This window comes from Zootoca vivipara, chromosome 4 (genome assembly GCF_965207765.1).
Source record: "Zootoca vivipara chromosome 4, rZooViv2.hap1.1, whole genome shotgun sequence".
Taxonomy (NCBI): domain Eukaryota; kingdom Metazoa; phylum Chordata; class Lepidosauria; order Squamata; family Lacertidae; genus Zootoca; species Zootoca vivipara.
Window position 1 is genome coordinate 101638005 of NC_142587.1, and position 27341 is coordinate 101665345.

Here is a 27341-nt window from a genome sequence, read left to right on the forward strand (position 1 = left end):
TGTCCGACTCTTCGTGACCCCATGGACCATAGCACGCCAGGCACTCCTGTCTTCCACTGCCTCCCGCAGTTTGGTCAAACTCATGTTCGTAGCCTCGAGAGCACTGTCCAACCATCTCATCCTCTGTCGTCCCCTTCTCCTAGTGCCCTCAATCATTCCCAGCATCAGGGTCTTTTCCAGGGAGTCTTCTCTTCTCATGAGGTGGCCAAAGTATTGGAGCCTCAGCTTCAGGATCTGTCCTTCCAGTGAGCACTCAGGGCTGATTTCCTTCAGAATGGATAGGTTTGATCGTCTTGCAGTCCATGGGACTCTCAAGAGTCTCCTCCAGCACCATAATTCAAAAGCATCAATTCTTCGGCGATCAGCCTTCTTTATGGCCAACTCTCACTTCCATACATCACTACTGAGAAAACCATAGCTTTAACTATACGGACCTTTGTCGGCAAGGTGATGTCTCTGCTTTTTAAGATGCTGTCTAGGTTTGTCATTGCTTTTCTCCCAATAAGCAGGCATCTTTTAATTTCGTGACTGCTGTCACCATCTGCAGTGATCATGGACCCCAAGAAAGTAAAATCTCTCACTGCCTCCATTTCTGCCCCTTGTATTTGGCCGGAGGTGATGGGACCAGTGGCCATGATCTTGGTTTTTTTGATGTTGAGCTTCAGACCATATTTTGCGCTCTCCTCTTTCACCCTCATTAAAAGGTTCTTTAATTCCTCCTCACTTTCTGCCATCAAGGTTGTGTCATACCACATTTTAGTACAGTATCTTAAATTTTATTTGCCACGGAAAATCAAGAAGGTGGGGGAACACAATCCATATTCCTTTTACAACATGTGGCCAATGTTTATTGAATGCATAAATTGTTAAGACTGTTGCAGGAATCCACCCAGCACTCATGGGGAAAGGTGGCGTGATCTTTTAGAATAATCAAATGAAACTTAAACACATGGCAGAATGAAAGTCTGAAATTTCATCAGGACAAGCTATTTGTTGTTTACTGTTGTAACCATTGCTTTCTTTAAAATTTATCTTCTATACCATGAAGAAAAATCAAAGCAATGTTTTTTAAAAAGGAGGTGGGGAAATCATGTGTACTATTTCATTAATCTTCTTGCATGTGTTGAGTGTTATTTGGAGACTGTAACTCCCAGTAATTTCACATTATCTATTGTGTTTCTGTGTGTTCAGCACACATGATTGCGGGTGAGACTGAATAAAACACTTCCTAGGAAATTCCCTTTGACTGCTTCTGTGTTGTTTCAAATGTGACTTCACTTACAGATAAGAACAAATAATATATATTGCTAAAAAATCATAGCATCGTCAGCTCACTAATCTCCACCCCAACAAACCCTGCGCTTAACATGGGCAGCTGCTTTCTTCTCATTTCTTAGGTGGAAATGACTGATAATGAAAATGAAGACGGGAGATAGACCCTTTCCCCTCAACGTTTGGGGATCTGGGGGGCTTCATTTCAGCCCTTAGTCCTCCTCCTAAAGCTTGGCAGATGTGGAGTATTCTGATGATCTAGTGCTGACATTACAGAAGCCAGAATCCAGTGCAAATGAAGCACTGGTATTCATACAAGATTTTGGACAACTTGCAGATTTTAAATTGACTAAGAGTCAAACCAAAGTATTAGGTAAAAATCTTACTGTGGAAGAGATCACTAGGACAGGGGAGAATACTGGCCTAAAAATTGTTTTAAAAGTGAAATTGTTGTTGTTGTTTAGTCGTGTCCGTCTCTTCGTGACCCCATGGACCAGAACACACCAGGCATTCCTATCTTCCACATGGTCAGACTTATGTTGGTAGCTTCGAGAACACAGTCCAACCAAGGCTCAAGCAAGTGATTCCTGTAGTAGTTGGCATTTTAGCGAGCCCAATGCCACTCTGCCCACTGCCTCACTCCCAGATAACTAATCTGGAAAGCTGTCCTGTCATTTCTGTAAAGACTTCAGTGTCCCTTGAATTCGCAATTAAGCATTTCTGGAAGGGGAAACTTGTATATTAGCATAAAAACCATGCATAATAATTATTAGACAGAAAAAGCGTGCATAAGAAAGTATTACTCATTTATGATGAGAATAGGATTTATTTATTTTGAACTTCGCTTGGTTCCTCCTTGGTAGCCAGTGCAATGGTTTCAGCAATGCTAGAACTCAGGACCCGCTGCCTTGAGGGACATCTAAGAGCAGATTGGCAGGGGAAAGGTCTCCCTTGGGAGGTGGTGGACTCTCCTTCCTTGGAGGTTTCTAAGCAGAGATCGGACGGCCATCTGCCATTGATGCTTGAGCTGAGATTCCTGCATTGCTGGGGGTTGGACTAGATGACCCTGGGGTCCCCTCTTATCCCTCCCACTCCTGAATTCGAGGAGAAGGTTCCTTGCCTCCTGCAAAGCCCTTTTCCCTGCAAGATGTTCCTCTGGTTTCTGCCCAAGGGAGGGAGATGATCAGAGTCCAACAGAGAGTCAACACCCCCAAAAGTATATTTAGGCATTGGCGTAGCCGGGGGGGGGCGGTGCCCCTTAGATCCATTAAAAAATAATAAAATGCCTAGGTTCTGCCAAGCGAGAGACGGTTGAGCTGGATGGACTCGGCTTTGCGAGGGTTAAATGGAACTGATCTGCCTTCCTAGAGAGGACAGGAAGCAAGGGGGATTCCCAGGTCCTCCAGAGCCAAGGCCCCTCCCTCCCTCCCTCCCCAGTCCTCCTTTCCTGCTTTGGTGTCTCTCCTGCAAGGGCTGCATCGCTGTCTCCTCCCTCCTGGGATGATCGGGTGAGTCCCCCCCCCTCTCGGGATACCGGAGGGGGGGGGGTCCCAGGGCTGCAGCAGGGGAGGGTGACTGGGGGGGGACGACAAGTTAGGGAGGAGAGGGTCCTTCCAGCGGGGGGGGGGGGCGAGATCGGCAAGGCTCTCCGTCCTGGAGATCAGAGGATCCCAAACTCCCCCGAAATCTCCCTTCTTCAAACAAAGGAGTCCCTGGGACTTTAACTCTGTGTTAGCCCCCCCCCAATAAAAATACCCACTAGGAGGAGGGAGGGAGGAAAGGTGGGAGAGAAAAGCCAGGAGTAAAGAGAGGGATCCCAGCCCATAGTCTGGCTGCTGCATTGCAAACCAGTTTCCCAGCCGTCTCCAAGGGCAGCTCCACACGGAGGCCACTGCAGCAATCCCCTTGCACCCAGAGCATGGCATCCCAGGACCACATCCTCTCTGTCCCAAAGGGATTGTTGCTGGGAAACCAGCCGAGCCGGAAATGGGCGCTGCTACTCACTGAGCCTCCAGGGACCTTGGCATCCATGGCTGTGTGTGTGTTGAGCTATCTAACACAGGCATCCCCAAACTGTGACCCTCCAGATGTTTTGGCCTACAACTCCCATGATCCCTAGCTAACAGGACCAGTGGTCAGGGATGATGGGAATTGTAGTCCAAAACATCTGGAGGGCCGAAGTTTGGGGATGCCTGCTCCACGGGGTGAGGTGGCAAGGCTTCCCAAGACCAGCTGCTGGCAGGAGGGGAGAGGGTTGCTCTGGTGCTCAGGTCCCAAGAGAGGTATCTGCTTGCCATGGTGAGAACAGGATGCTGCTGGACTAGGTGGACCCACCTAAATTTCAAGGGAGATTTCTTTGGATCCACCCACCCGGCCCTCAGTGGGTTGGCCAGATACATACCTGGCCTTCAGAGCAAAGAAAAAGGGACCCCACCCCAGGAGCCTGTCTTGAGAGTGGCAGAGAGTCCAAACCAGCTGAGCCAGAAATGGGCGCTGCTACTCATTGAGCCTCCAGGGACCTTGGCATCCATGGCTGTGTGTGTGTCAAGCTACCGTATCTAATAGAATAATAATACTAAATTACCTGCCTAAATTTCAAGGGAGATGTCTTTGTGCCCATCCACTTGGCCCTCAGAGGGTTGGCCAGATACATACCTGGCCTTCAGAGCAAAGAAAAAGGGACCCCACCCCAGGAGCCTGTCTTGAGAGTGGCAGAGAGTCTAAGTGCAAGAAAATGAAACAGAAGCAGGGGGTGGGATGGGGAGCAACTCCTGAGGACCCCCAAGTTTGGACCACCCACTAGAGCCAAGCATCCATTTTTCACAAGATAGAAATGACTCCCTTGTCAGTCGGTTCTGATTTCATGCATTGACTGGAAGGCAGAAGAAACCAGGCTGATTCACCTCCCAGAAATCCCTTCAGTTGCCTCCACATTTTGCATTGCAAGAGGGCTAGAGACTTACTTCTTCCCCTCTTCCTCATCCTCTTTCTTTTCAGAAAGATAACTATGGTTTGGGCTGTAGTGCAGTCCAGCCCTGTTTCCTAGCAAGACGCACCCATGCTTGCTTCAGGGAACCATTTCCTTCTGATATTATACAACTTTTGTAACAGAACTTTGCTTTGTAGGATTTGCGAGTACTTCTCATTAAGACGGACAGAACTTGGCAGAAGACCAAAGGGTTCCTTCCGATCTCTTAGAGGCTTCCTGAGAGCACAGATGGATGAGCAAGACTCAGCTGGCCTTGAAGCAGGAAGAGGCCATGCCATCCAAACTGGGACCAGTGGGGGATTCTGGGAGAACCCAGTGCAGAAGATCCTGGGTGAGGAGGACGACTTCCGCTCAGAGGTGCAGAGCCAGCAGTTGAGGCAGTTCTGCTGCCAGGAGGCCAAAGGACCCCGAGAGGTTTGCAGCCGACTCTACCACTTTTGCCACCAGTGGCTGAAGCCAGAAAGGCACACGAAAGCTGAGATGCTGGACCTGGTGATCTTGGAGCAGTTCCTGGCTGTCCTTCCCCCAGAGATGGAGAGCTGGGTGAGGGAATGTGGAGCGGAGACTAGTTCCCAGGCGGTGGCCCTGGCCGAAGGTTTCCTCCTGAGTCAGGCAGAGGAGAGAAAGCAGGTGAGACAGACTTTCCTCTGGATACTCCCAAGGGGATCCAAACAGGACAGAGAACATCCCATTATGGTCTGCTGAAGGCCCATCCTTTTTATGGGAAGGCATCCATGGAATGAGAACTCACACCCTTAAAGCTGTTGGCCCCAACATTCATTTTATAATCCTCCTCCCCATTCTCTTTTTTGAATGCTTGTTTCTTTTTCAGAGAAAAGATCTCTTTGCAGAAATGGGCCAGATTTCTTCTGAGGCAGAGAGGCCTCTGTTGGACACCAGACAGAGGCAGCTGGGTAAGGAGGGAGGAGTTTTTTCTCCATTTGGTCTCATTCTGTCGGTTTTCCAACTCATCTGTGCGTTTTTTCCATCTCTAATTGGGGGACATAGTAGGGGCCAAAAGCCCAGAGGAGGGGAGATGTATTTCTGCACAACTATTATTTGAAATGCACGCAAACATCCAAACGCATTCAGCAGGCGAGACTTTCCCTCTCTTTTTTTTTTGAATATAATTTTTATTGAGTTTTCACTTTAAACAAGAATCAGTAATTTCCCATATATGCCTTTCCCTCCTGCTCTGCTGACCTGCCAACCAGCTTTCCCTTTTCAAATCTATGTCTCACAGTTTAATCTTATATTGTAAACTCCATGTCATAGGAGTTATTTCAATCCTGCTAGTGTCTTCAACCTTCTACAGTTTTTATTTACATAGTCAATGAATTCACTCCAATCTCTTTGGAATTTTAGTTTGTCCTAGTTTTGAACTCTGCAGGTCCATTTTGCCAGTTCCGCATAGTCCATCATCTTCGTCTGCCATTCCTCCATCGTTGGTAATTCCCGTAACTTCCACTTTGGGGCTAATAAAGTTCTTGCCGCAGTTGTTGCATACATAAATAGTCTTTGTTTTCCCTTCCAATTTCCTCTCCTATCAAGCCCAGCAAAAATGCTTCCGGCTTTTTGGGAAAGGTATATTTAAGCATCTTTTTCAATTCATTATAGATCAATTTCAGCGCCCTGCAACGCCGTGCTGGATTGAGGAGGCGATGCTCCGTGCGGCGCTGCTGGGCGCTGAGTGCAGACCGGCTCCTCGATCCGGTGCTCCGCGCAGCGCTGACCAGAGCCGACCCGGCAGGCCGCCGGATCAAGGAAGCGGCCTGCCAGGTCGGCACCCAGCAGCGCCGCATGGAGCAGCGCCTCCTCAGTCCAGCACGGCGTTGCTGGGTGCTGACTCTGCAGACCGGCTCCTCGATCCAGTGCTCCCGGGACCTGTCTTTCCTGTCAGCGGCAGGGGGACAGGAACGAAGGAGGAGAAAGCAGCCCTTTCTCCTCCTTCCTTCCTCTCTCCCAGCCGCCGACAGGAAGGAGAAATCCCGGGGTTTGGAGAAGCGCTTGCGCAGCGCTTCTCCGGACCCCGGGACCTGTCCTTCCTGGACGTACACACAAGTGCGCTCTTTCCCCCCCCCTGCCGCCAACGCTCAGTCCGGCCGGGAGCGGCGTTTGGCGGCCGCAGAGAAGCGGTAGGTGGGGGCTGGGGAGAGAGCGCGTGCGTTCCAAGTCTTTGTGTCCAATCCCTGTGTCCGTGGGGCACAAGCGCAGTAGCGGACAACCAGGGACACAGGGAATACTGGACGCAGAGACACTTGCACTTTATTATATAGGATGCTTGGTCATCTGTTCCAGGAAGGCATCATCTGTGTCCTCATTTTGGCTTGGGGATCTATAGTAGACTCCCACAATGAGATCACTGTTATTTTTCTCTCCCTTAATTTTGACCCAGATATTCTCAACTTGGCTTTGAAGTTTTAAATCCTGGATCTCTTCACAGGTATACACATCCCTGACATATAACGCTGCTCCTCCTCCTTTCCTGTTTGGTCTATTTCTCTGAAATAGATTGTATTCCTCTATTACTACATTCCAGTCATGAGACTCATCCCACCAGGTTTCAGTGATGCCTATTATGTCGTATTTAGTTTCCTGTACCTAGAGCTCAAGTTCATCTTGTTTATTTCCCATGCTCTGTGCATTAGTATACAGACATTGAAGACCATTGATCATTCCCCCATGTCTCTTATTCAATTGGTTTCTTTTTTCCTAGTGGAATTTGTTTTACTTTATAAATTTCCAAATATCTCTCTGTTTTCTTCATGTCTTCCTTCTCCATCCTATACAAATCTTTATAAAATTTTTGAAAGGCCTTTCTTATTTCTTTGGGATCTTCTGTCATCTTATCTCCTATTTTAATCTTATTAATTGTATACTGACTTTGACTTTTTCTTAACTGCCAAGCTAGTAGCTTTCCAGTCTTATTCGCTGATTCGAAATTCTTTTGTCTCATTAATTTTATCTTCCAATCAACCTCCTGATTCACCAACATGGAGAACTGAGTTTGCAACATCTTAATATTTTGTTTTATTTGTTCATCTTTAGGTTTCAATGTTAACCTTTTCTCATTCTCCATGAGGTGCTTCAGGATTTCTTCTTTCTTTTTCTCTCTTTCTCTCTTTTGGAAGCTATTTTTCTGTATCAAGGAGCCTCTCATTACAGCTTTACTCGCATCCCAAACCATTTCGAGTCCAGTTTCTTTATGTAAATTCCACTTAAAATAGCCTCCTTTGCTTTTTCCACTATTGTTTGGTCATCAATTAAAGTTTCATTCATCCTCCATATGATGGAGGACTGTTCTTTTCCTTTCAGTTCCATAAATATTGAATTATTTCCTTTCAGTTCCATAAATATTGAAATTTTCCCCTTGCAGCATCATTTGGACTACAATCACTCTCCCTTCTTCATCCTTGGAAATCAACTTAGGATCATATTTCTCCTTTATATACAAAACTACTCCTCTTTTCTTATTTACACCCGAAGTTATAAAGTCTCTCCCCCTTACCTTTTTCCTCTTGCAGGTGACACAGTGATACTGGCTAGATCTCTTCATCCATCTTTGAATGGGGACAGAAGAGAAGCAGCGGCTGTGGAACCAGTTCAGGTCAGGGGAAGCTGCCTTGTGGGGACAGAGGCCAAGGGCTGGAACAGTGTCATAGCTCAAGGAGTGGTGGGGAACAACAGTGTTGTCACAGAGGAGGACATTTCGCCTTTTCTTTCAGGGTACAGTGTGCTTTGAAGATGTTGCTGTTCATTTCACAGACGAGGAGTGGGAGTTGCTGGATCCTGACCAGAGAGCTCTGCATAAGGATGTCATGGAGGAGAATTGTGGGATCGTGGCCTCTCTTGGTAAGGCTCCCTGTGGGATCATAGTATCTTTCTAAATTCAAAACTCTCCTTGTGACGAACCTCATATATTTTCACAGAACTCAACAGCGTCGTCAAAAACACCTGGAATTACAATATTCCCACAATAAACCTTGAGCAGTAAATAACTATCTTTTTCTGTTAATGTTCTTCCTCCACTTGCAGTTTATTAAACAAGGATCAGTCTGGTCTGAACTGCCCAGGCAATGTTAATTGTAAACTTCAGAGTTGTTAGGAAAGTTTAGGGAAGCTTTTAATGTTTGATGGATTTCTGTATTTTAGAATTTCTGTTTTCTTGGAAGCCGCCCAGAGTGGCTGGGGGAAACCGGCCAGATGGGCGGGGTATAAATAATAAATTATTATTATTATTATTAAGTTGAAGTAGCTTCTGAAGGTTTTTGGTTTTGCTCCTGTCAGCTGACCGAAGAGAAGACTGACATTGGAAATGGAGGGGATTCCATGATGGAACCAAACAAAATCCATTCTAGAGATGAGCCAGGTTTATCGAATCACAAGTTTCCCTAAGGATGTCAGTTGATCCCCGTTAATTAACGCACCCAACCCTTCAGTAAAACCATCCACCTAACCCACTTGTGTTATGCCTCTATGACCAGTCTTAACAAGTATTCTTCATTACGTTCTCCCTGAGACTCTAATCCATTTCTCTTCATTGCAGATAGTGATGGACTGGAAATCAAGAACAAGGGTGACCATGATAAAATCCCCACAACGGAGAAGCTCTATAAATATATTGAAAGGGGGGAAAGTTCCCATTCCTCTTCCCATCAAATAAATCCCATTGGGAAGAAAACATATCAGTGCCTGGAATGTGGAAAGAGATTCAGCAAGAGCTTCCATCTCACTTCCCATCAAAGAATTCATACAGGGGAGAAACCCTATCAGTGCCTGGAATGTGAAAAGAGTTTCAGTCACAGCAACAGTCTCACTTACCACCAAAGAATTCATACAGGGGAGAAACCCTATCAGTGTGTGGACTGTGGAAAGAGTTTCAATTATAGCTTCCATCTCATTTCCCATCAAAGAATTCATACAGGGGAGAAACCCTATCAGTGTGAGGAATGTGGAAAAAGCTTCAGTCACAACTTCTCTCTCACTTCCCACCAAAGAATTCATACAGGGGAGAAACCCTATCAGTGTGTGGAATGTGGAAAGACCTTCGCTCAGAGCTCCAGTCTCATTTCCCATCAAAGAATTCATACAGGGGAGAAACCCTATCAGTGTGAGGAATGTGGAAAGACCTTCGCTCAGAACTCCAGTCTCATTTCCCATCAAAGAATTCATACAGGGGAGAAACCCTATCAGTGTGAGGAATGTGGAAAAAGCTTCAGTCACAACTTCTCTCTCACTTCCCACCAAAGAATTCATACAGGGGAGAAACCCTATCAGTGTGTGGAATGTGGAAAGAGCTTCAGTTGCAACTCCGCTCTGTGTTCCCATCAGAGAATTCATACAGGGGAGAAACCCTATCAATGTGTAGAATGTGGAAAGAGCTTTAGTCAGAGTGGCCATCTCACTTCCCATCAAAGAATTCATACAACAGAGAAACCCTATCAGTGTGAGGAATGTGGAAAGAGCTTCAGTCAGAGGCACAGTCTCACATCCCATCAAAGAATTCACACAGGGGAGAAACCCTATCAGTGTGTGGAATGTGGAAAGAGCTTCAGTTGGAGCTCCAGTCTCACTACCCATCAAAGAAGTCATACAGGGGAGAAACCCTTCATTATATAGCTTTAGGAGCCAGGTAAATACACATCTTTTAAACCAGGCCTTTGGCTGATTGACATCTAATGCCCTTTCAAAATGTGGTGGGGATGGGGGTTACAGATGAATTGTGCTTTTATATTGTGTTTTTATGTTGTAACCATCCTGAGGCCTGTGGGTGTAGGGAATAGGAGCCAACTCTTAGAGTCCCTGAGGACTCCCCCCCCATAAGATAATTGAGGGTGTCACCCCCAGCTGATAGGCATTGCCATTCCAATGGTGTGCATGCATCATGTGATTGATTATGCAAGGCGGGCCTTACCAACCCCCCCCCACCAATATTTTATTAAAGTTGTGAGATAAGCCCCAGGGCTAGGAGAAAGCCTGTGTGCTGATTCCCGGCTACAATATGGCACAGGAAATATGTGATTGTTCCCAGCGTGAAAGAACAACACACACAAAACCATAAAGTAGAGCTAAACTACTTTATTGTGACAAGATGCAGAGTGTGTCTCTGCTTGTCCATCTCAGACAGTCAGAGCTGCATGTGAAGGCGTCCGGCATTGCTTGAGCCAGAACAGTAAGTAAAGTACCCTCTATCTTTCCCAAAGTTTAATCAAAAGCAATCAATTCTTTGGCGATCAGCCTTCCTTACGGTCCAGCTCTCACTTCCATACATCACTTCTGGGAAAACCATAGCTTTAACTATACGGACCTTTGTCGGCAAGGTGATGTCTCTGCTTTTTAAGATGCTGCCTAGGTTTGTCATTGCTTTTCTCCCCTTCATGGATCAATGCCTTGTCGTGGCGAAGGGGCTTGAATACCTCAGAGAAGCTATGAGCTATGCCATGCAGGGCCACCCAAGATGGACAGGTCATAGTGGAGAGTTTTGACTAACCGTGATCCACCTGGAGAAGGAACTGGCAACCAACTCCAGTATCCCTGCCAAGGAAACTCCATGGACAAAGAAAACAGACATATAAAAAACTTAGTTGGTCTTTAAGGTGCTGCTGGAAGGAATTTTTTTTAATTAAAAAATCTATTTATTAATTTTCCAATTAAAACACAATCATATCACATCCAATATTTCAAATTATACAAATACATATCAATTAAACCAAATGTTATGCCAAATCATAAAAAAATTGAGTTCCCATGCTTCAAAATTTGGGGATTCCTGATAACTGTCCACACTGCCGTCTTTATTCTAATGTCCAAATCTTCACTCAAAGTCCGTAATAATCCCGATCTTTCCCAACAGACCCTCTAGATGTTTTCTTTCAATTTTTCCACAGCTGCTGAGATAAGCATCAAACGAGATTTAACACATATTCATTCTCCTGTGTGAATCTTATTCAGTCCGACCTCCCCTTAAATCTCTCTTTGTCTGGAGTGTCTCTCCTGCTGCGTCGATCTTCCAGCGCAGACCAGCACCATCTTGCAAGACTCAGATCGTTTTCCACCTTCTTCTCAAAGCTCTTAAACTGTCAATCTATTATAAAATTATAAAATTTACAGCTTTTCCAGGCAAGGCACAGCCGTTTCACATTATGCACAAACTCTTGATAGATTTGTGGCTCTCCTTGCCCTTTAGCTGAACTTAGCTTCAGATCGCTGTTCAAATTCAAAGTGCGTCACACCTCGTAAATCCACCCGACGGCTCCAGGCACACTCCAGCAACATACCCGGTTGGGGAGGCCCTCCCTTCAACAGTTTTACGCAAAAAGTTCTAAGAACATACTTAATAGCAATCCTCTAATTATATAAAGTCCAATAATCAGACAGGTCATTTCTATTTCTCATTTGTTCCAAAAAACCAGGACATCGCGTCTGGGAAGGTGGTAAGTGTCTCTTAAAGTATATGAAGCAAATAAAAAAGTTCACTTCCCTTTTCGTTCCGTCCCCATCAGTCTTTCTTCTAGGTGGAATACTCCCTCAACTCCTCACGCTCAGCAGCTGAAAAAGGAATTTTTATTATTATCATTATTTATTTTGTGTGGAATCATAATCTCGTTTAAAATTCAAAATAGTTCCCTGTGATGAACCTCATATATTTTCACAGAATTCAACAGCACCTGGGATTACAATGTTCCCACAAAAAAACAGTAAATTACTGCTTTTTCTTTGAATGATCTTCCTCCAGTTGCAGCTTATTAAACAAGGATTAGGCTGGTCTGAACTGCCCAGGCCATTTAATTGTAAACCTCAGAGTTGTTAGGGTAGTTGAAGTAGCTTCTGTCAGGTTTTCTGTTTTGGTTTTTGCTCCTGTCAGTCTTTGGTTGTCCAAAGAGAAGACTAAAATTCCTTCAGTAGCACCTTAAAGACCAACTAAGTTTATATTTTGGTATGAGCTTTCGTGTGCATGCACACTTCTTCAGATAGTGAAGAAGTGTGCATGCACATGAAAGCTCATACCAAAATATAAACTTAGTTGGTCTTTAAGGTGCTACTGAAGGAATTTTTTTATTTTGCTTCGACTCAGACCAACACGGCTACCTACCTGTAACAAAGAGAAGACTGACATTGGAAATGGAGGGGATTCCATGATGGAGCCAAACAAAATCCATTCAAGAGAAGAGCCAGGCTTTTTGAATCACAGGTTCCCCTAAGGATGTCAGTTGATCCCCGTTAATTAATGCACCCAACCTTTCAGTGAAACTATGCATCTAACCCTCTTATGTTATTCCTCTATGACCAGTGTTAACAAGTATTCTTCGTTAATTTCTCCCTGAGGCTCTAATCCATTTCTCTTCATTGCAGATTGTGATGTACTGGAAATCAAGAACAAGGGTGACCATGACAAAATCCCCACAGTGGAGAAGCAGTATCAATATCTTGAATGTGGAATAGTTTCTCATTCCACTCCCTATCCAAGAAATCCCACTGGGAAGAAACGATATCCGTGTGTGGAATGTGGAAAAAACTTCAGGAAGAGCTCCAATCTCACTTCCCATCAAAGAATTCATACAGGGGAGAAACCCTATCAGTGCATGGAATGTGGAAAGAGCTTCAGTCAAAGCTCTTCTCTCACTTCCCATCAAAGAATTCATACAGGGGAGAAACCCTATCAGTGTGTGGAATGTGGAAAGAGCTTCAGTACGAGCTCCCATCTCACTTCCCATCAAAGAATTCATACAGGGGAGAAACCCTATCAGTGTGCGGAATGTGGAAAGAGCTTCAGTTTGAGCTCCTATGTCACTTCCCATCAAAGAATTCATACAGGGGAGAAACCCTATCAATGTGGGGAATGTGGAAAGAGCTTCAGTCACAACCACAGTCTCATTTCCCATCAAAGAATTCATACAGGGGAGAAACCCTATAAGTGTCTGGAATGTGGAAAGAGCTTCAGTAGGAAGTTCATTCTCACTTCCCATCAAAGAATTCATACAGGGGAGAAACCCTATCAGTGTGTGGAATGTGGAAAGAGCTTCACTGTTAGATCCTCTCTCACTAAGCATCAGAGAATTCATACATAGTTTGTAAAAACCCTTCAGTATACACTGGTACCTTGACATCCGAACGACTCGACTTCAGAAGGTTTCCACTTCCGAAGTCGACAAACCCGGAAGTCTTTTTGCTGCATGTGCGTTCTGCGCATGTGCAGAACGGGCACTTTGACAACAGAAGATTTCGAGGTACCGCTGTCAAGGTACCGCTGTAGCTTTAGACGTCACACAAATACGCACCTTTTTAACCAGGCCTTTGGCTGTTTGACATCTAATGCCGTTTTTTTATGTGGGAGCGGGGTTACAAATGTGTATTTTTTTTCTTTTTATATTGTGTTTTTATGTTGTGACCATCCTGAGACCTGTGGGTGTAGGGAATAGGAGCCAACTCTTAGAGGCCCAGGGGTCTTTGTGCCCCCCTACCCCCCGGCAATAAAATATCTGCAGCTGTGTAAAATGTGAAGAAGCTGGTAAAATGTTGGCTGAACGAGGTAACTGTTAGGTGGGTTTGACTGACCGAACCCAAACAGGACTCCTTCATGGTTCCTCCTCATCCTGGGGAAAAGTGACAAGAGGGGTGCTGCAGGGTTCAGTCCTGGGCCTGTTGTTGTTCAACGTCTTTATAAATGATTTGGATGAAGGAACTGAGGGGATGTTCATCACATTTGCAGACGACACAAAACGGTGTGTGAAGGTCAATGTTGCAGAAGGCAGAATCAGATCAAGGGAAGGAATAGTACCACTTTATTCTGCCTTGGTCAGGCCCCACCTAGAATACTGTGTTCAGTATTCTGGGCACCACAATTTAAGTATCTTAAATTTTGTTTGCCACGGAAAATCAAGATGGTGGGGGAACACAATCCATATTCCTTTTATAACACGTGGCCAATGTTTATTGATTGCAGAATTTGTTAAGACTGTTGCAGGAATCCACCCAGCACTCATGGGAAAATGTGTCGCAATCTTTTAGAGTAATCAAATGAATCTTTAACACATGGCAGGTTGAAGGTTTGCAATTCCATCAGTACAAGTTATATGTTGTTTACAATTATCTTTAAAATTATCTTTGTACCATGAAGATAAATAAAAGCAAGATTATTATTATTATTATTATTATTATTATTTAAAAGGTGGTGGGGCAATCATGTGTACTATTTCATTAATCTGCTTACATGTGTTGAGTGTTATTTGGGGACTGTAACTCCCAGTAATTTCACATTATCTATTGTGTTTCTGTGTGTTCAGCACACATGATTGCAGGTGAGGCTGAATAAAACACTTCCTAGGAAATTCCCTTTGACTGCTTCTGTATTGTTTCAAATGTGACTTCACGTACAGATAAGAACAAATAATATTTATTGCTGACAAATCATACCATTGTCAGCTCATGAATCTCAACCCCAACAAACCCTGCGCTTAACATGAGCAGCTGCTTTCTTCCCATTTGTTGTTGTTGTTTAGTCGTTTAGTCGTGTCCGACTCTTCGTGACCCCATGGACCAGAGCACGCCAGGCACTCCTGTCTTCCACTGTCTCCCTCAGTTTGGTCAAACTCATGTTTGTAGCTTCGAGAACACTGTCCAACCATCTCATCCTCTGTCGTCCCCTTCTCCTAGTGCCCTCAATCTTTCCCAACATCAGGGTCTTTTCCAGGGAGTCTTCTCTTCTCATGAGGTGGCCAAAGTATTGGAACCTCAGCTTCACGATCTGTCCTTCCAGTGAGCACTCAGGGCTGATTTCCTTCAGAATTGATAGGTTTGATCTTCTTGCAGTCCATGGGAATCTCAAGAGTCTCCTCCAGCACCATAATTCTTCCCATTTATTAGGTGGAAATGACTGATACTGAAAAGGAAGAAGGGAAATAGACCCTTTTTCTCAACCTTTGGGGATCTGGGGGGGCTTCCTTTCAGCCCTTAGTCCTGCTCCTGAAAGCTTGGCAGATGTGGAGTATTTGCTCACACATTACCATGACTTAAAAGCCTTTTTTTTAAAAGGAAATGGTATTACAGTGCTAAAAAGGCTCAAGAAACCAATTCCTGTAGTAGTTGGCATCTTAGCGAGCCCAATGCTACTCTGCCCACTGTCTCACTCCCAGCTAACTAATCTGGAAAGCTGTCCTGTTATCTCTGCAAGGACTTCAGTGTCCCTTGAATGAGCAATTAAGAATTTCTGGAAGGGGAAATGATATACCTTTGAATTGTTGTAAAAATTTGCAGAACTACACGGTCCTAGGAATAAGTGGATCCTTGACCCAGGTAGAGTCCAGGTATCCTGGCAAGCAGACGATGTTTAAGCGCCTCCTGCCCACCAAATAACAGAGACCAAACCAGGACGTACGAAGCAAGGTACTTTATTAATTAAATAATAAGGCTATTGCAATAGCGGTTCGTTCCACACAAGCAAGTTGAAGTGAAGGAACCCTGATCAAAGGGAGCTTCACATTTTTATAGGTTTTCAGTTCCAATAGTACAGAATTGCATAAAAGGTGGGAAATGAGTTTTGGGAGGGGGTAATTGCAAGAGGGTGGGACCCAGGTGGCGCTGTGGTTAAACCATTGAGCCTAGGGCTTGCTGATCAGAAGGTCGGCAGTTCGAATCCCTGTGACGGGGTGAGCTCCCGTTGCTTGGTCCCAGCTCCTGCCAACCTAGCAGTTCGAAAGCACGTCAAAGTGCAAGTAGATAAATAGGAACTGCTACAGCGGGAAGGTAAACGGCGTTTCCATGTGCTGCTCTGGTTCGCCAGAAGCGGCTTTGTCATGCTGGCCACATGACCTGGAAGCTATACGCCGGCTCCCTCGGCCAATAATGCGAGATGAGCGCGCAACCCCAGAGTCGGTCACGACTGGACCTAACGGTCAGGGGTCCCTTTACCTTTACCTTTAATTGCAAGAGGACAAAGGGGTTGATGGAATTCATGATGTAAGACATCATGGTGATAGTCCAGGTAATGATTATGCATGTCTTCTTTATTGTTTGACAGGAAGACTCTGCGAATGCGCGAAGACTGTTGATAACACCTGTTTATCAAATAAACTTGTTGTTCTCACTGAAAGTGTGTATTTGAGTCGTGTTCTTTCAGACTGGCTAGGTGGCAGTGTGGTATCAAGAAACAGTGGAAACAGTCCGTAAAATATGTTGTGCCACAGAGATGCCTAATAACTTGCAACAAAGTTTATACAAATATACAACGTTTGCAATAGAGAGAAAAGATTACACTTAAAGTTAAAGAAGAAGAAGATATTATACAGTAACTAATAACACACAGAGAGGATACAATTTACAGAGCGGTAAAACGTTCACAGTTCAGAGCGGGGTTTTGACAGCTTATAACATTTTATCAAGGACAACGAACTAAAAGCTTAGAAGGGTGCATAAGTGGAAACCTTTGCAAATAGTAGAGTCAAACAATTAATTCTTCAGGATGGCATGATTTTTAAACAGGTACAATTGATAGAAAAGTTCAAGGTATCAGTGCAAGGTTATATTATTGCGGTTTCGTAAATAGATACAGTTTCATACAGAGTAGAGAATAGGGACGTGCATCGGGTAACATGATAGAGGACACCATAACATTAATAAAGGAACAACGGAATAGTTTATTAGGGATAAATATATATATTTTTAAAAGGTCCATGGTTCAGCTGAATCTGGGTCATGAAAAGCACAAGGGAGGGCACCTCAGGCGGGGATTTGGGAGGGTGGAAGTTCCGAGAATGGGTGATCGTTATCGTGTTTGGCTATCTTGCTGGAGGTGCGATTATGCAAGTTTCCATGTGGGTGTGAGACAGGATTTAGCGATGGCTTATGCAAAAGGGTGCGTGTGTTTTCCAAGAGGTCAGGAGGAACTGTCTGGGTCAGCAGGGGATTAATTTACCTTGATACGGCAGAATAGGCTTCTCTTGACTTTTGCACCATGAAAACGAGAAAATGGCTTCTCTCTGGCTAAACTGTCCCCTCTCTGTACATTGGTAGTCTCGTAATGCATGGGGGCAAATTCCTCTTACCCTGCCCCTTATAACAGTATATTAGCATAAAAAGCATGCAAAAGAAATTATTACTCACTTATGATGAGAATATGATTTATTTATTCTGAACTTTGCTTGGTTCCTCCTTGGTAGCCAGTGTGATTATTTCTGCAGTAGGAGAACTCGGGTCCCAATGCCTAGAGGGACATCTAAGAGCAGTTTGGCAGGGGAAAATTCTCCCTTAGGATGTGGTGGACTCTCCTTCCTTGGAGGTTTCTAAGCAGAGATTGGATGTCCATCTGCAATGCTTTAGCTGAGATTCCTGCATTGCAGGGGGTTGGACTAGATGACCCTGGGATCCCCTCCTATCTCTCCACTAATCAGGCATCCCCAAACTTCAGCCCTCCAGATGTTTTGGAGTACAATCCCCATCATCCCTGACCACTAGTCCTGTTAGCTAGGGCTCATGGGAGTTGTAGGCCAAAACATCTGGAGGGCCACAGTTTGGGGATGCCTGCTTCTAGGAGGATGTTCCTTGCCTCCTGCAAAGCCCTTTCCCCTTCAAACTCTTCCTCCAGTTTCTGGCCAAGGGAGGGAGATGCTCAGAGCCCAACCAAGAACCACACTCTCAAAGGCTATCTGGGCATTGGTGTAGCCAGGTGTGCAGCTTCCCCCTTAAATCCATTAGAAAAAAATAAACAGCTGAGATTCTGGCAAGCGAGAGGGTTGACCTGGGCTTTGCAAGGGTTAAAGGCAGCAGAGCTTCATTCCTAGAGAGGACAGGAAGCAATAGGGGGCCAGGTCCTCCAGAGCCAAGGCCCCTCCCTCCCCAGTCCTTTCCTCCATGTGACATAACCACAGTTCAGCGCCTGCCTATCGCCTGGTGACAATCAAGGTCAGCTGGTGACCATGGGCTCATCTTGGGTGTCTCCAGGGGGGGGGGTTTAAAATTTTTTTTTTCAATTTTCTTATTTTACATCATCAAAATATCTTTTTATACAATAAATATTGATATTGACCTGCCTCCTCCCCTTTCTGCAGTTGCTTATATTGTATCCTTTCTTTTACATGTCTAAGTTAAACCCAATTGTGTTTTGTCCATGTTCATCCTGCTAATGATTTAAGTCGTTTACAATACTTCTTAAAATATTCAATAAATGATCTCCATGCAAAATGGAAAACGGATGCTTTGTGTGTTGCCTTGGTAGACAACCATTGAGGATCATTTTAAAGGTAAAGGGACCCCCTGACCATTAGGTACAGTTGGGATTGACTCAGGGGTTGCGGAGCTCATCTCGCGTTATTGGCCGAGGACAGCTTCCGGGTCATGTGACCAGCATGACAAAGCCGCTGAAGAACCACAGCAGCATATGGAAGCGCCGTTTACCTTCCCCGCTGGAGCGGTACCTATTTATATACTTGCACTTTGACCTGATTTCGAACTGCTCGGTGGGCAGGAGCTGGGACCGAGCAACGGGAGCTCACACCTTCGCGGGGATTCAAACTGCCGACCTTCTGATCAGCAAGCCCTAAGCTCAGTGGTTTAACCCACAGCGCCACCTGGGTCCCATGAGGATCATTTTAGAGAAGTTCTAAAGACTCAGTTAAAGAGGCTGCTCTTCCTTGAGGGGGTGTGGTATGGACAAAAGGGGGGGGCACTTTATCGAACCACGGAGCCCCAGGAAAACATCTATTCCTGATCTTTCCCGATTACAAACCCCACCAGAGAGGAAGTCCTGGCGCCGTGACGGAGAGAGGGACCTCCATTTCTCAATGGGAAGCCAGTCGGGATCACCGGCATTGGACAGCTGCCAATCAGCGATTGCAAAACAGCGCCCACCCCCCACCCCCACCCCAGCGTCGGTGTTGAGGGAGCGCCATGAAATTGCAAGTGCGAAGGAGCTGCGGAGAGAACAGCAAAAGTGCTGATTCCAAGCAGATACAATGTATCTGGTCTTGGCCCAATATTAGCCTATGGGGAAACTCCAGAAGGAAAGGAAAGCAGGAGGCTTCTTACACCAAAAAGCATCTCTGGAAGTGTGCAATGCGCGCCAGCCAGAGAGAAAAACGCAGCGGGACAGCTGGGCACGCTGGGCTTTGCAAGGGTTAAAGGGAACGGAGCTGCCTTCCTAGAGAGGACAGGAAGCAAGGGGGGGCTGGTCCTCCAGAGCCAAGGCCCCCTCCCTCCCTCCCCAGTCCTCCTTTCCTGCTTTGGTGTCTCCTGCAAGGGCTGCATCGCTGTCCCCTCGTTCCCGGGATGATCTGGTGAGTCTCTCCCCCCTCCCTTCCCCCTCTCTCTTCCCCCCCCCCCGAGGGTGCAGTGGGGAGACGGGGGGGGGGTCCCAGGGCTGCAGCAGGGGAGGATGCCTGGGGGGGCTTATCTGCTCATGCAGGGGGGGGGGGACAAAGCCAAGACAGGGAGGAGAGGGTCCTGCCAGGGAGGGGCGAGGTCTGCAAGGCTCTCCTTCCTGGAGATCAGAGGATCCCAAACTCCCACCAAATCTCCATTCTTCAAACAAAGGAGTCCCTAGGACTTTAACTCTGTGTGACGTCGCTCAGCGTCATTGCACAACAGAAGAAACATGCGTAAATGGGTTTCCAAAGCTGGACGAGGAGGGGGACTAGCCCCCCCCAAAAGCCCACTAGAAGGAAGGAAGGAAAGGTGGGAGAGAAAGGCCAGGAATGAAGAGAGGGATCCCAGCCCATAGTCTGGCTGCTGCATTGCGGACCAGTTTCCCAGTCGTCTCCCAGGGCAGCTCCACACGGAGGCCACTGCAGCAATCCCCTTGCACCCAGAGCATGGCATCCCAGGACCACATCCTCTCTGTCCCAAAGGGATTGTTGCTGGAAAACCAGCCGAGCCGGAAATGGGCACTGCTACTCACTGAGCCTCCAGGAACCTTGGCAACCATGGCTGTGTGTGTGTTGAGCTATCTAACAGAATAATAATACTAGATTACCTGCCTAAATTTCAAGGGAAATGTCTTGGGCCCCATCCACTTGGCCCTCAGTGGGTTGGCCTGATACATACCTGGCCTTCAGTGCAAAGAAAAAGGGACCCCACCCCAGGAGTCTGTCTTGAGAGTGGCAGAGAGTCCAAGTGCAAGAAAATGAGACAGAAGCAGGGGGGTGGGGTGGGGAGCAACTCCTGAGGACCCCCAAGTGAGGACCCCCACTAGAGCCAAGCATCCATTTTCACAAGATAGAAATGACTCCCTTGTCAGTCAGTTCTGACTTCATGCATTGACTGGAAGGCAGCAGAAACCAGGTTGATTAATCTCTCAGAAATCCCTTCAGTTGCCTCCACATTTTGCATTGCTAGAGGGCTAGAGACTTATGTCTTCCCCTCTTCCTCATCCTCTTTCTTTTCAGAAAGATAGCTCACGGTTTGGGCTGTGGTGCAGTCCAGCCCTGGTTCCTAGAAAGACACATCCATGCTTGCTTCAGGGAACCATTTCCTTCTCCTGATATTATACAACTATTGTAACAGAACAATGTATTTGCTTTGTATTATTTCCTAGCACCTCTCATCACAGGCAGAACTTGGCAGAAGACCAAAGGGTTCCTTCCAATCTCTCAGAGGCTTCCTGAGACCACAGATGGATGAACAAGACCTAGTTGGCCCTGGAGCAGGAAGAGGCCATGACATCCAAACTGGGAGCAGTGGGGGATTCTGGGAAAACCCAGTGCAGAAGATCCTGGGTGAGGAGGACACCCTCCGCTCAGAGGTGCAGAGCCAGCAGTTGAGGCAGTTCTGCTGCCAGGAGGCCAAAGGACCCCGAGAGGTTTGCAGCCGACTCTACCACTTTTGTCGTCAATGGCTGAAGCCAGAAAGGCACACGAAAGCTGAGATGCTGGACCTGGTGATCTTGGAGCAATTCCTGGCTGTCCTTCCACTGGAGATGGAGAGCTGGGTGAGGGAATGCGGAGCGGAGACCAGCTCCCAGGCGGTGGCCCTGGCCGAAGGTTTCCTCCTGAGTCAGGCAGAGGAGAGAAAGCAGGAACAGAGAAAGCAGGTGAGAGAGACTTTCCTCTGGATACTCCCAAGGGGCTCCAAACAGGACAGAGAACATCCAAAAATGCTCTCCTGATTGCCCATCCTATTTCTGGGGAGTCATCCATGGAATGAGATCTAACATCCTTAAAGCTTCTGTCTTTGTAATTCTCTTTCTTTTCTTTCTCCCCATTCTCTGTTTTGAATCCTTGTTTCTTTTTCAGGGAAAGGATCATTTTGCAGAAATGGACATGGATTCCTGTGAGGCAGAGAGGCCTCCGTTGGACACCAGAGAGAGACCACTGGGTAAGGAGGAAGGTGGTTTTTCTCCATTCGGTCACATTCTGTTTTTTTTTTAAAAAAAAATATTTTTATTAATTTTCCAATTAAAACCAATTATATCACATTCAATATTTCAAATTATACACATATATATATCAATCAAACCGAATGTTATGCCAAATCATCTAAAGAATTTTTTATTTGGGTTCCCATGCTTCAAGAAATTGGGAATTCCTCGCAACTGTCCACTGCCGTCTTTTTTCTAAAGTTCAAATCGTCCTCCAAGTTCATAATAATCCAGATCTTCCCCTTACAGTCACATAGATGTTTTCCACTTTCACGATTGTTTCCCAGCTGCTGAGATAAATATCAAACAAAGTCTCACAGATGTTCTTTCTCCTGTGTGAGTTAATCAGTCCAGCCTCCCCATAAATCTTCTTAATGGAGCTCCCTGTTGCGTCGAAGCAATTCGAAGTAGCGCCATCTTAAAAAGCTCAAATCACTTTCGCTTTCTCTCATAGCCATGAAGATTTACGATCATTATAGAATTTACAGCTTTTCCAGGCAGGAGACCCAAACATCAAACCATAAACTCTTGGTAAATTAATGGATCTCCTTGCCCTATAGCTGAACTTAGCTTCAGGTCGCTGCTCCAATTTAAAGTGCGTCACAGCTCATAAATCCTCCGAACGCGTCCAGAACTCCTTCCGTCCGACTAGGGGGGGGCTTTTCTCATCGGCAACTCCACATCTTTAAAAAAATATGCTCAGTAACAACAGTTATAAAGTTCAGCCATTCGGTCACATTCTGTTGGTTTTCCAACTCATCTGAGGGTCTTCTTCTTCTTCTTCTTCTTCTTCTTCTTCTTCTTCTTCGAGGGGGGAGACATTGTTGAGAATTCCATTCCTCCCATGCTGCAAATGTGTGGGATTGTTACATGTCACATGTCTGTTTACATTCCAGCACTAATAATAATAATAATAATAATAATTTTATTATTTATTTATTTATTTATACCCAGCCCATCTGGTTATTGGGTCTTGTGAGCGGAAAGGGAGATACGCTGTTTCCGCTCTGTATTGCTTTTGCAGGTCGCTCTCTGAGGAAGAAAGACAGAGAGAGAAGCCATGTTTTTCTTTGTTTTGTTACATTTGTTTTTGGGCACAATAAATTAGGCTTAGATGTTACTCCTCAAGGCTAAGCTTATGTTTGAACTCTGCTAGTCGTGTGCTCATGTCCCTGGATATGGGCCACATCAGCGTGACGGGAGACCAGAGTGATGGATCCCGGGTGACGCTGCGTTTGGGGGAAGGCATCGGCCTTGGTGTTATCACCCAACAGACGGTTGGGTTCAAGGGTCCAGAGGAGGGGAGATTTATTTCTGCACAACTAACATATGAAGTGGGCACAAACGTCCATATGCTCTCAGCAGGTATAGCCTTCTCAAAGGCCCATCTGTAGTTAGAGATGCCCTGTTCCACCTGTGAGAGAAGCAGGCACTCCTAGCGTCCTAATTACCTGTCCTCTCTTGCAGGTAACAGAATGATGCCGGCAAGAGCTCCTGATCCGTCTTTTCATGGGGGCAGAAGGGAAGCAGCGGCTATGGAACCAGATCAGGTCAGGGGAAGCTGCCTTGTGGGGACAGAGGCTGAGGGATGGAGCAATGTCATGGACTGGTTGGGCACAGAGGAATGGTGGGAGGATGCAGCCGGCGAACCAGGAAGGGAAGATGGCTCAGAGCCCAAGAAGTGGAGGTGGAACAAGGATGAGCAGTCAGAGGGAGAAGAGGGAGAAGCCTGGGAAGAGGAGGTGTCAAAAGCTGAAGGGCTAACAGGGCTTAGTGAGCTGGGAGACTCTGTGGCAGAATGCAGTCCAGAATCAGAGGCAGAAGACAGGGCCGTCTTAAGCATATCGTGTGCCGTGGTGCAAAGATCCTTCTGGCACCCCACCCCATTTTCCAGAGTTGTTGACCTTTTGGCTGGTGGGGTGGCATGACGCGGGCCCAAGACTCCCGTGATGCAGGGGGCAATAACCAGAGGTGTAGTAAGGTCAGGTGCAGGGCCGTCTTAAGCATATCCAGCGCCAGGGTACAAAGATCCCCCCTGCGCACCCCCTCCATTTCCGACATCATATATTCAACACACATTTAAAGCACATGATTTCCCCCAGAGAAACCCAGAAACTGTAGCTTTCCACGCACAGAGCTACAGTTCCCAGGATTCTCTAGAAGAAGTCACATGCTTTAAATGTGTGGTCAAGTCTAGAACTGGTGTCAGCGGCTGAACATCTGCTTGACATGCAGAAGGTCCCTGGTTCAGTCCCTGGCATCTCCAGGTATGCTGGGATAGGACCGTGTAAAAATCCCAGAGGGCTGTTGCCAGTCAGTGTAGACACTATGGAGCTAGGTAGGCCAGTCATCCAACTCTGGTTAAGTTATCCCTCTATAAAAGTAATATTTCATTTCCTCAGGTCATGTGTCCCCTGTTAAATTGGCACCGTGGAGGAGGTTGTCCCATATAATGGACCTGGGGGATGGGGAGAGGATTCTCCTTTATGGGAAAAAAAAGGATTAAGCAAATCAGAGAGCCAGGGAAGTATAGCAGTTAAGAATGTTGGGCTAGGACCTGAGACCCAGGTTCAAATCCCCACTCAGCCAAGAGGCTCACTGCATGATCTTGGACCAGTTCTTTTTCAGCCTTGCCTACCTTGCAAAGTTGTTACAAAGGTGAAATGAAAAGTGTGTTTACTGCCTTGGACACCTTGGGGAAAATGGAGGAGTAGAAATGTAGTGAATAAAGGAAATAAATAAGGACTGTGTTACTGGAAAGGTGCCTTCTCCCAAGTCAAACCATTAGTCCATCTAGCTCAGTACTGCATACACTGACTGGTAGCAGCTCTCTGGGGATTCAGGCAGGGGAGATTCCTAGCCATACATGCAGGTGCCAGGGAGGAAAACTTGGGTGCAAGGTGTTCTAACCACTGAACTATGACCCTCCCCGTAAGACATAGATACATTGGAAGCCACATTATGTAAAATCAAACTCTTGGTCCATCTAGTTCAGTGTTGCCCACACTGACTGGCAGTTGCTCTTCAGGACCTTAACAGATGACCTTAACAGATTAGACAACTGGGCCAAAGCAAACAAGATGAATTTTAACAGGGAGAAATGTAAAGTACTACACTTGGGCAAAAAAAGAAAGGCACAAATACAGGATGGGAGACACCTGGCTTGAGAGCACTACATGTGAAAAGGATCTAGGAGTCTTGGTAGACCACAAACTTGACATGAGTCAGCAGTGTGATGCAGCAGCTAAAAAGGCCAATGCAATTCTGGGCTGCATCAATGGGAGTATAGCATCTAGATCAAGGGAAGTAACAGTACCACTGTATTCTGCTCTGGTCAGACCTCACCTGGAGTACTGTGTCCAGTTCTGGGCACCACAGTTCAAGAAGGATACTGACAAGCTGGAACGTGTCCAGAGGAGGGCAACCAAAATGGTCAAAGGCCTGGAAACGATGCCTTATGAGGAACGGCTTAGGGAGCTGGGTATGTTTAGCCTGGAGAAGAGAAGGTTAAGGGGTGATATGATAGCCATGTTCAAATATATGAAAGGATGTCATATGGAGGAGGGAGAAAGATTGTTTTCTGCTGCTCCAGAGAAGGGACACGGAGCAATGGATTCAAACTTAAAGAAAGAAGATTCCACCTAAACATTAGGAAGAACTTCCTGACAGTAAGAGCTGTTCGGCAGTGGAATTTGCTGCCAAGGAGTGTGGTGGAGTCTCCTTCTTTGGAGGTCTTTAAGCAGAGGCTTGGCAGTCATATGTCAAGAATGCTTTGATGGTGTTTCCTGCTTGGCAGGGGGTTGGACTGGATGGCCCTTGTGGTCTCCTCCAACTCTATGATTCTAGGAATCTCTCCCAGCCCTACCTGGAGATGCCAAGGATTGAACCTGGGACCTTCTGCATCAAAGCAGATGCTTTGCCACAGAGCTATGACTCCACCCCCTGCTTTATTTGCAGATTAAATAAATAACTGGAATGTTGGGAATTTTTTAAAAAATGAAACACCTCGTTATTCCTAGCCTAGCAGCTGGTTGGGGGCACTCAGCCATCCTTAGGGCCATTTGCCCCTCTACCCGCCTAACCCAATTCCCCCTTCCTTACCTGGCTGACTTGGGAGTGGGTTCCGCTCTGCCAAGGGGGGGGACGCAACAGAGGTTGGCACCCTCTTCCAACAGAGCCAAGCTTGCTCATCTAGTCTTCTCTAGTTCCCCACCTGGCATTGGCCTGGGCTGGGTGGGATGAGATGAACCTTTCCTTCCCTCCTTCCCCTCCTTCTGATTCCAGGTTGTTGGGAGGGGGGTGTTTTCCCCAATGCATTGCCTTTTTAACCCTTCCCTGGCATTCTTGGAAAGGGATGGCCAGGAGGAAAGGTGCCTTTTTGCTCTGAGCAGGCTGGAAGGCAGAGAAAGGGGGAGGGGAGAGATGGGGAGGAGACTCACATAGGTCCTCAAGGCAACCCTCCCATGGGGTACCCTCCTTGCACCCCATGGATGCCCATGGCCAGATACCTCACTCACACACACGCCAAGCAGGACAGCAGCAAAAGGAGGAAAATGGGCCCCTTTTGGGGTTTCAGTTTGCAAATTCATGAACTGGAGACCTTCTTTTCTGCACCATTTATTCCAGTTCCATACCTCACGCTTGTTTCAAATTTGGAGGTGGCTCAGGAGGGACCTATTTATAAAGGGACGCAGGTGGCGCTGTGGGTTAAACCACTGAGCCTAGGGCTTGCTGATCAGAAGGTTGGCGGTTCGAATCCCCGCGACGGGGTGAGCTCCCATTGTCTGGTCCCTGCTTCTGCCCACCTAGCAGTTCGAAAGCACATCAAAGTGCAAGTAGATAAATAAGTACCCCTCTGGTGGGAAGGTAAAGGTCTTTTCTGTGCGCTGCTCTGGTTAGCCAGAGGCGGCTTAGTCATGCTGGCCACATGACCTGGAAACTGTATGCCGGCTCCCTCGGCCAATAAAGCGAGATGAGCGCCGCAACCCCAGAGTCGGTCACGACTGGACCTAATGGTCAGGGGTCCCTTTACCTTTACCAGGAGGGACAGAATCCGAAGTATCGGACTACAGCCCACATAACGGGTTTTTTTGGGGGGGGGAGAAGCCGGGTTTTACTCACCGTTTTTGACAACCGAGGTTGCAATTCTAATCCCATTGGATACAATAGGACTTACTTCTGAGTAGGCACTGATCACATTGCACTACAGGGGGGAAATTTCTATCATGTAGGTTGAACCACCAATGTTTTTTTAAAAAGCCAAAGGGATCTGTTTACATTGATCTCTGCAATCATGACATCCTCTCCCAGTTTCTCACCCCACGAGCATATGGTGAGTGGGGCTTTGCGAGGGAAAGGGGTGCTAGGGAGAGATACGGTGTTTGGACAGCCCTTGATCTTGGCGTGGAAAGTTTAATCTGCTGGAAGTGGGGAGGGGGCAAGGCTGCTTAGTTTGGAGATCACGATTTACAGTGAGCCAAGGAAGGGGACAGGACGGGCAGCCGCTTTGTGGTTTGACAGCCAGCTGGGGAGAGAGGGAGCCGGCAAGGGAGGTTCTGCTCACGCTTGCTCTCTGGAGCCAGCCAGCCAGCCAAGCCCATCGCCGGGATGAAGGATGACCCTGGTGCTGCAGAGTGAACAGGGTCCTAGCGCTCGCCCTCCCCTCTCTGGACCCTTCTCATGGCGCGCACCGCGCCACTAGGCCAAAGGGTAATAAAGACGCCCCTGGCAGAAGAG

At 46.6% G+C, this 27341-nt stretch overlaps 2 protein-coding genes across 2 annotated transcripts in view; both read left to right on the plus strand.

Moving 5' to 3' along the window:
- LOC132592087 (uncharacterized) overlaps positions 1-14589 on the plus strand; it is a 52985-nt gene extending 38396 nt beyond the window's left edge. Inside the window, exons 8-15 of the mRNA XM_088669014.1 lie at positions 2674-2780; positions 4399-4891; positions 5094-5175; positions 7786-7868; positions 7987-8113; positions 8808-9815; positions 10582-10586; positions 12787-14589. Of these exons, the coding sequence (XP_088525140.1) occupies positions 2674-2780; positions 4399-4891; positions 5094-5175; positions 7786-7868; positions 7987-8113; positions 8808-9815; positions 10582-10586; positions 12787-13329 (2448 nt within the window). The 3' untranslated portion in view covers positions 13330-14589. The remainder of the gene's footprint in view (positions 1-2673; positions 2781-4398; positions 4892-5093; positions 5176-7785; positions 7869-7986; positions 8114-8807; positions 9816-10581; positions 10587-12786) is intronic.
- A 3684-nt stretch (positions 14590-18273) lies between these two features.
- The window catches only part of LOC118085582 (uncharacterized), a 193969-nt gene continuing 184901 nt past the window's right edge, over positions 18274-27341 (plus strand). The window contains exons 1-2 of the mRNA XM_060274116.2: positions 18274-19527; positions 20784-21278. Of these exons, the coding sequence (XP_060130099.2) occupies positions 20862-21278 (417 nt within the window). The 5' untranslated portion in view covers positions 18274-19527; positions 20784-20861. The remainder of the gene's footprint in view (positions 19528-20783; positions 21279-27341) is intronic.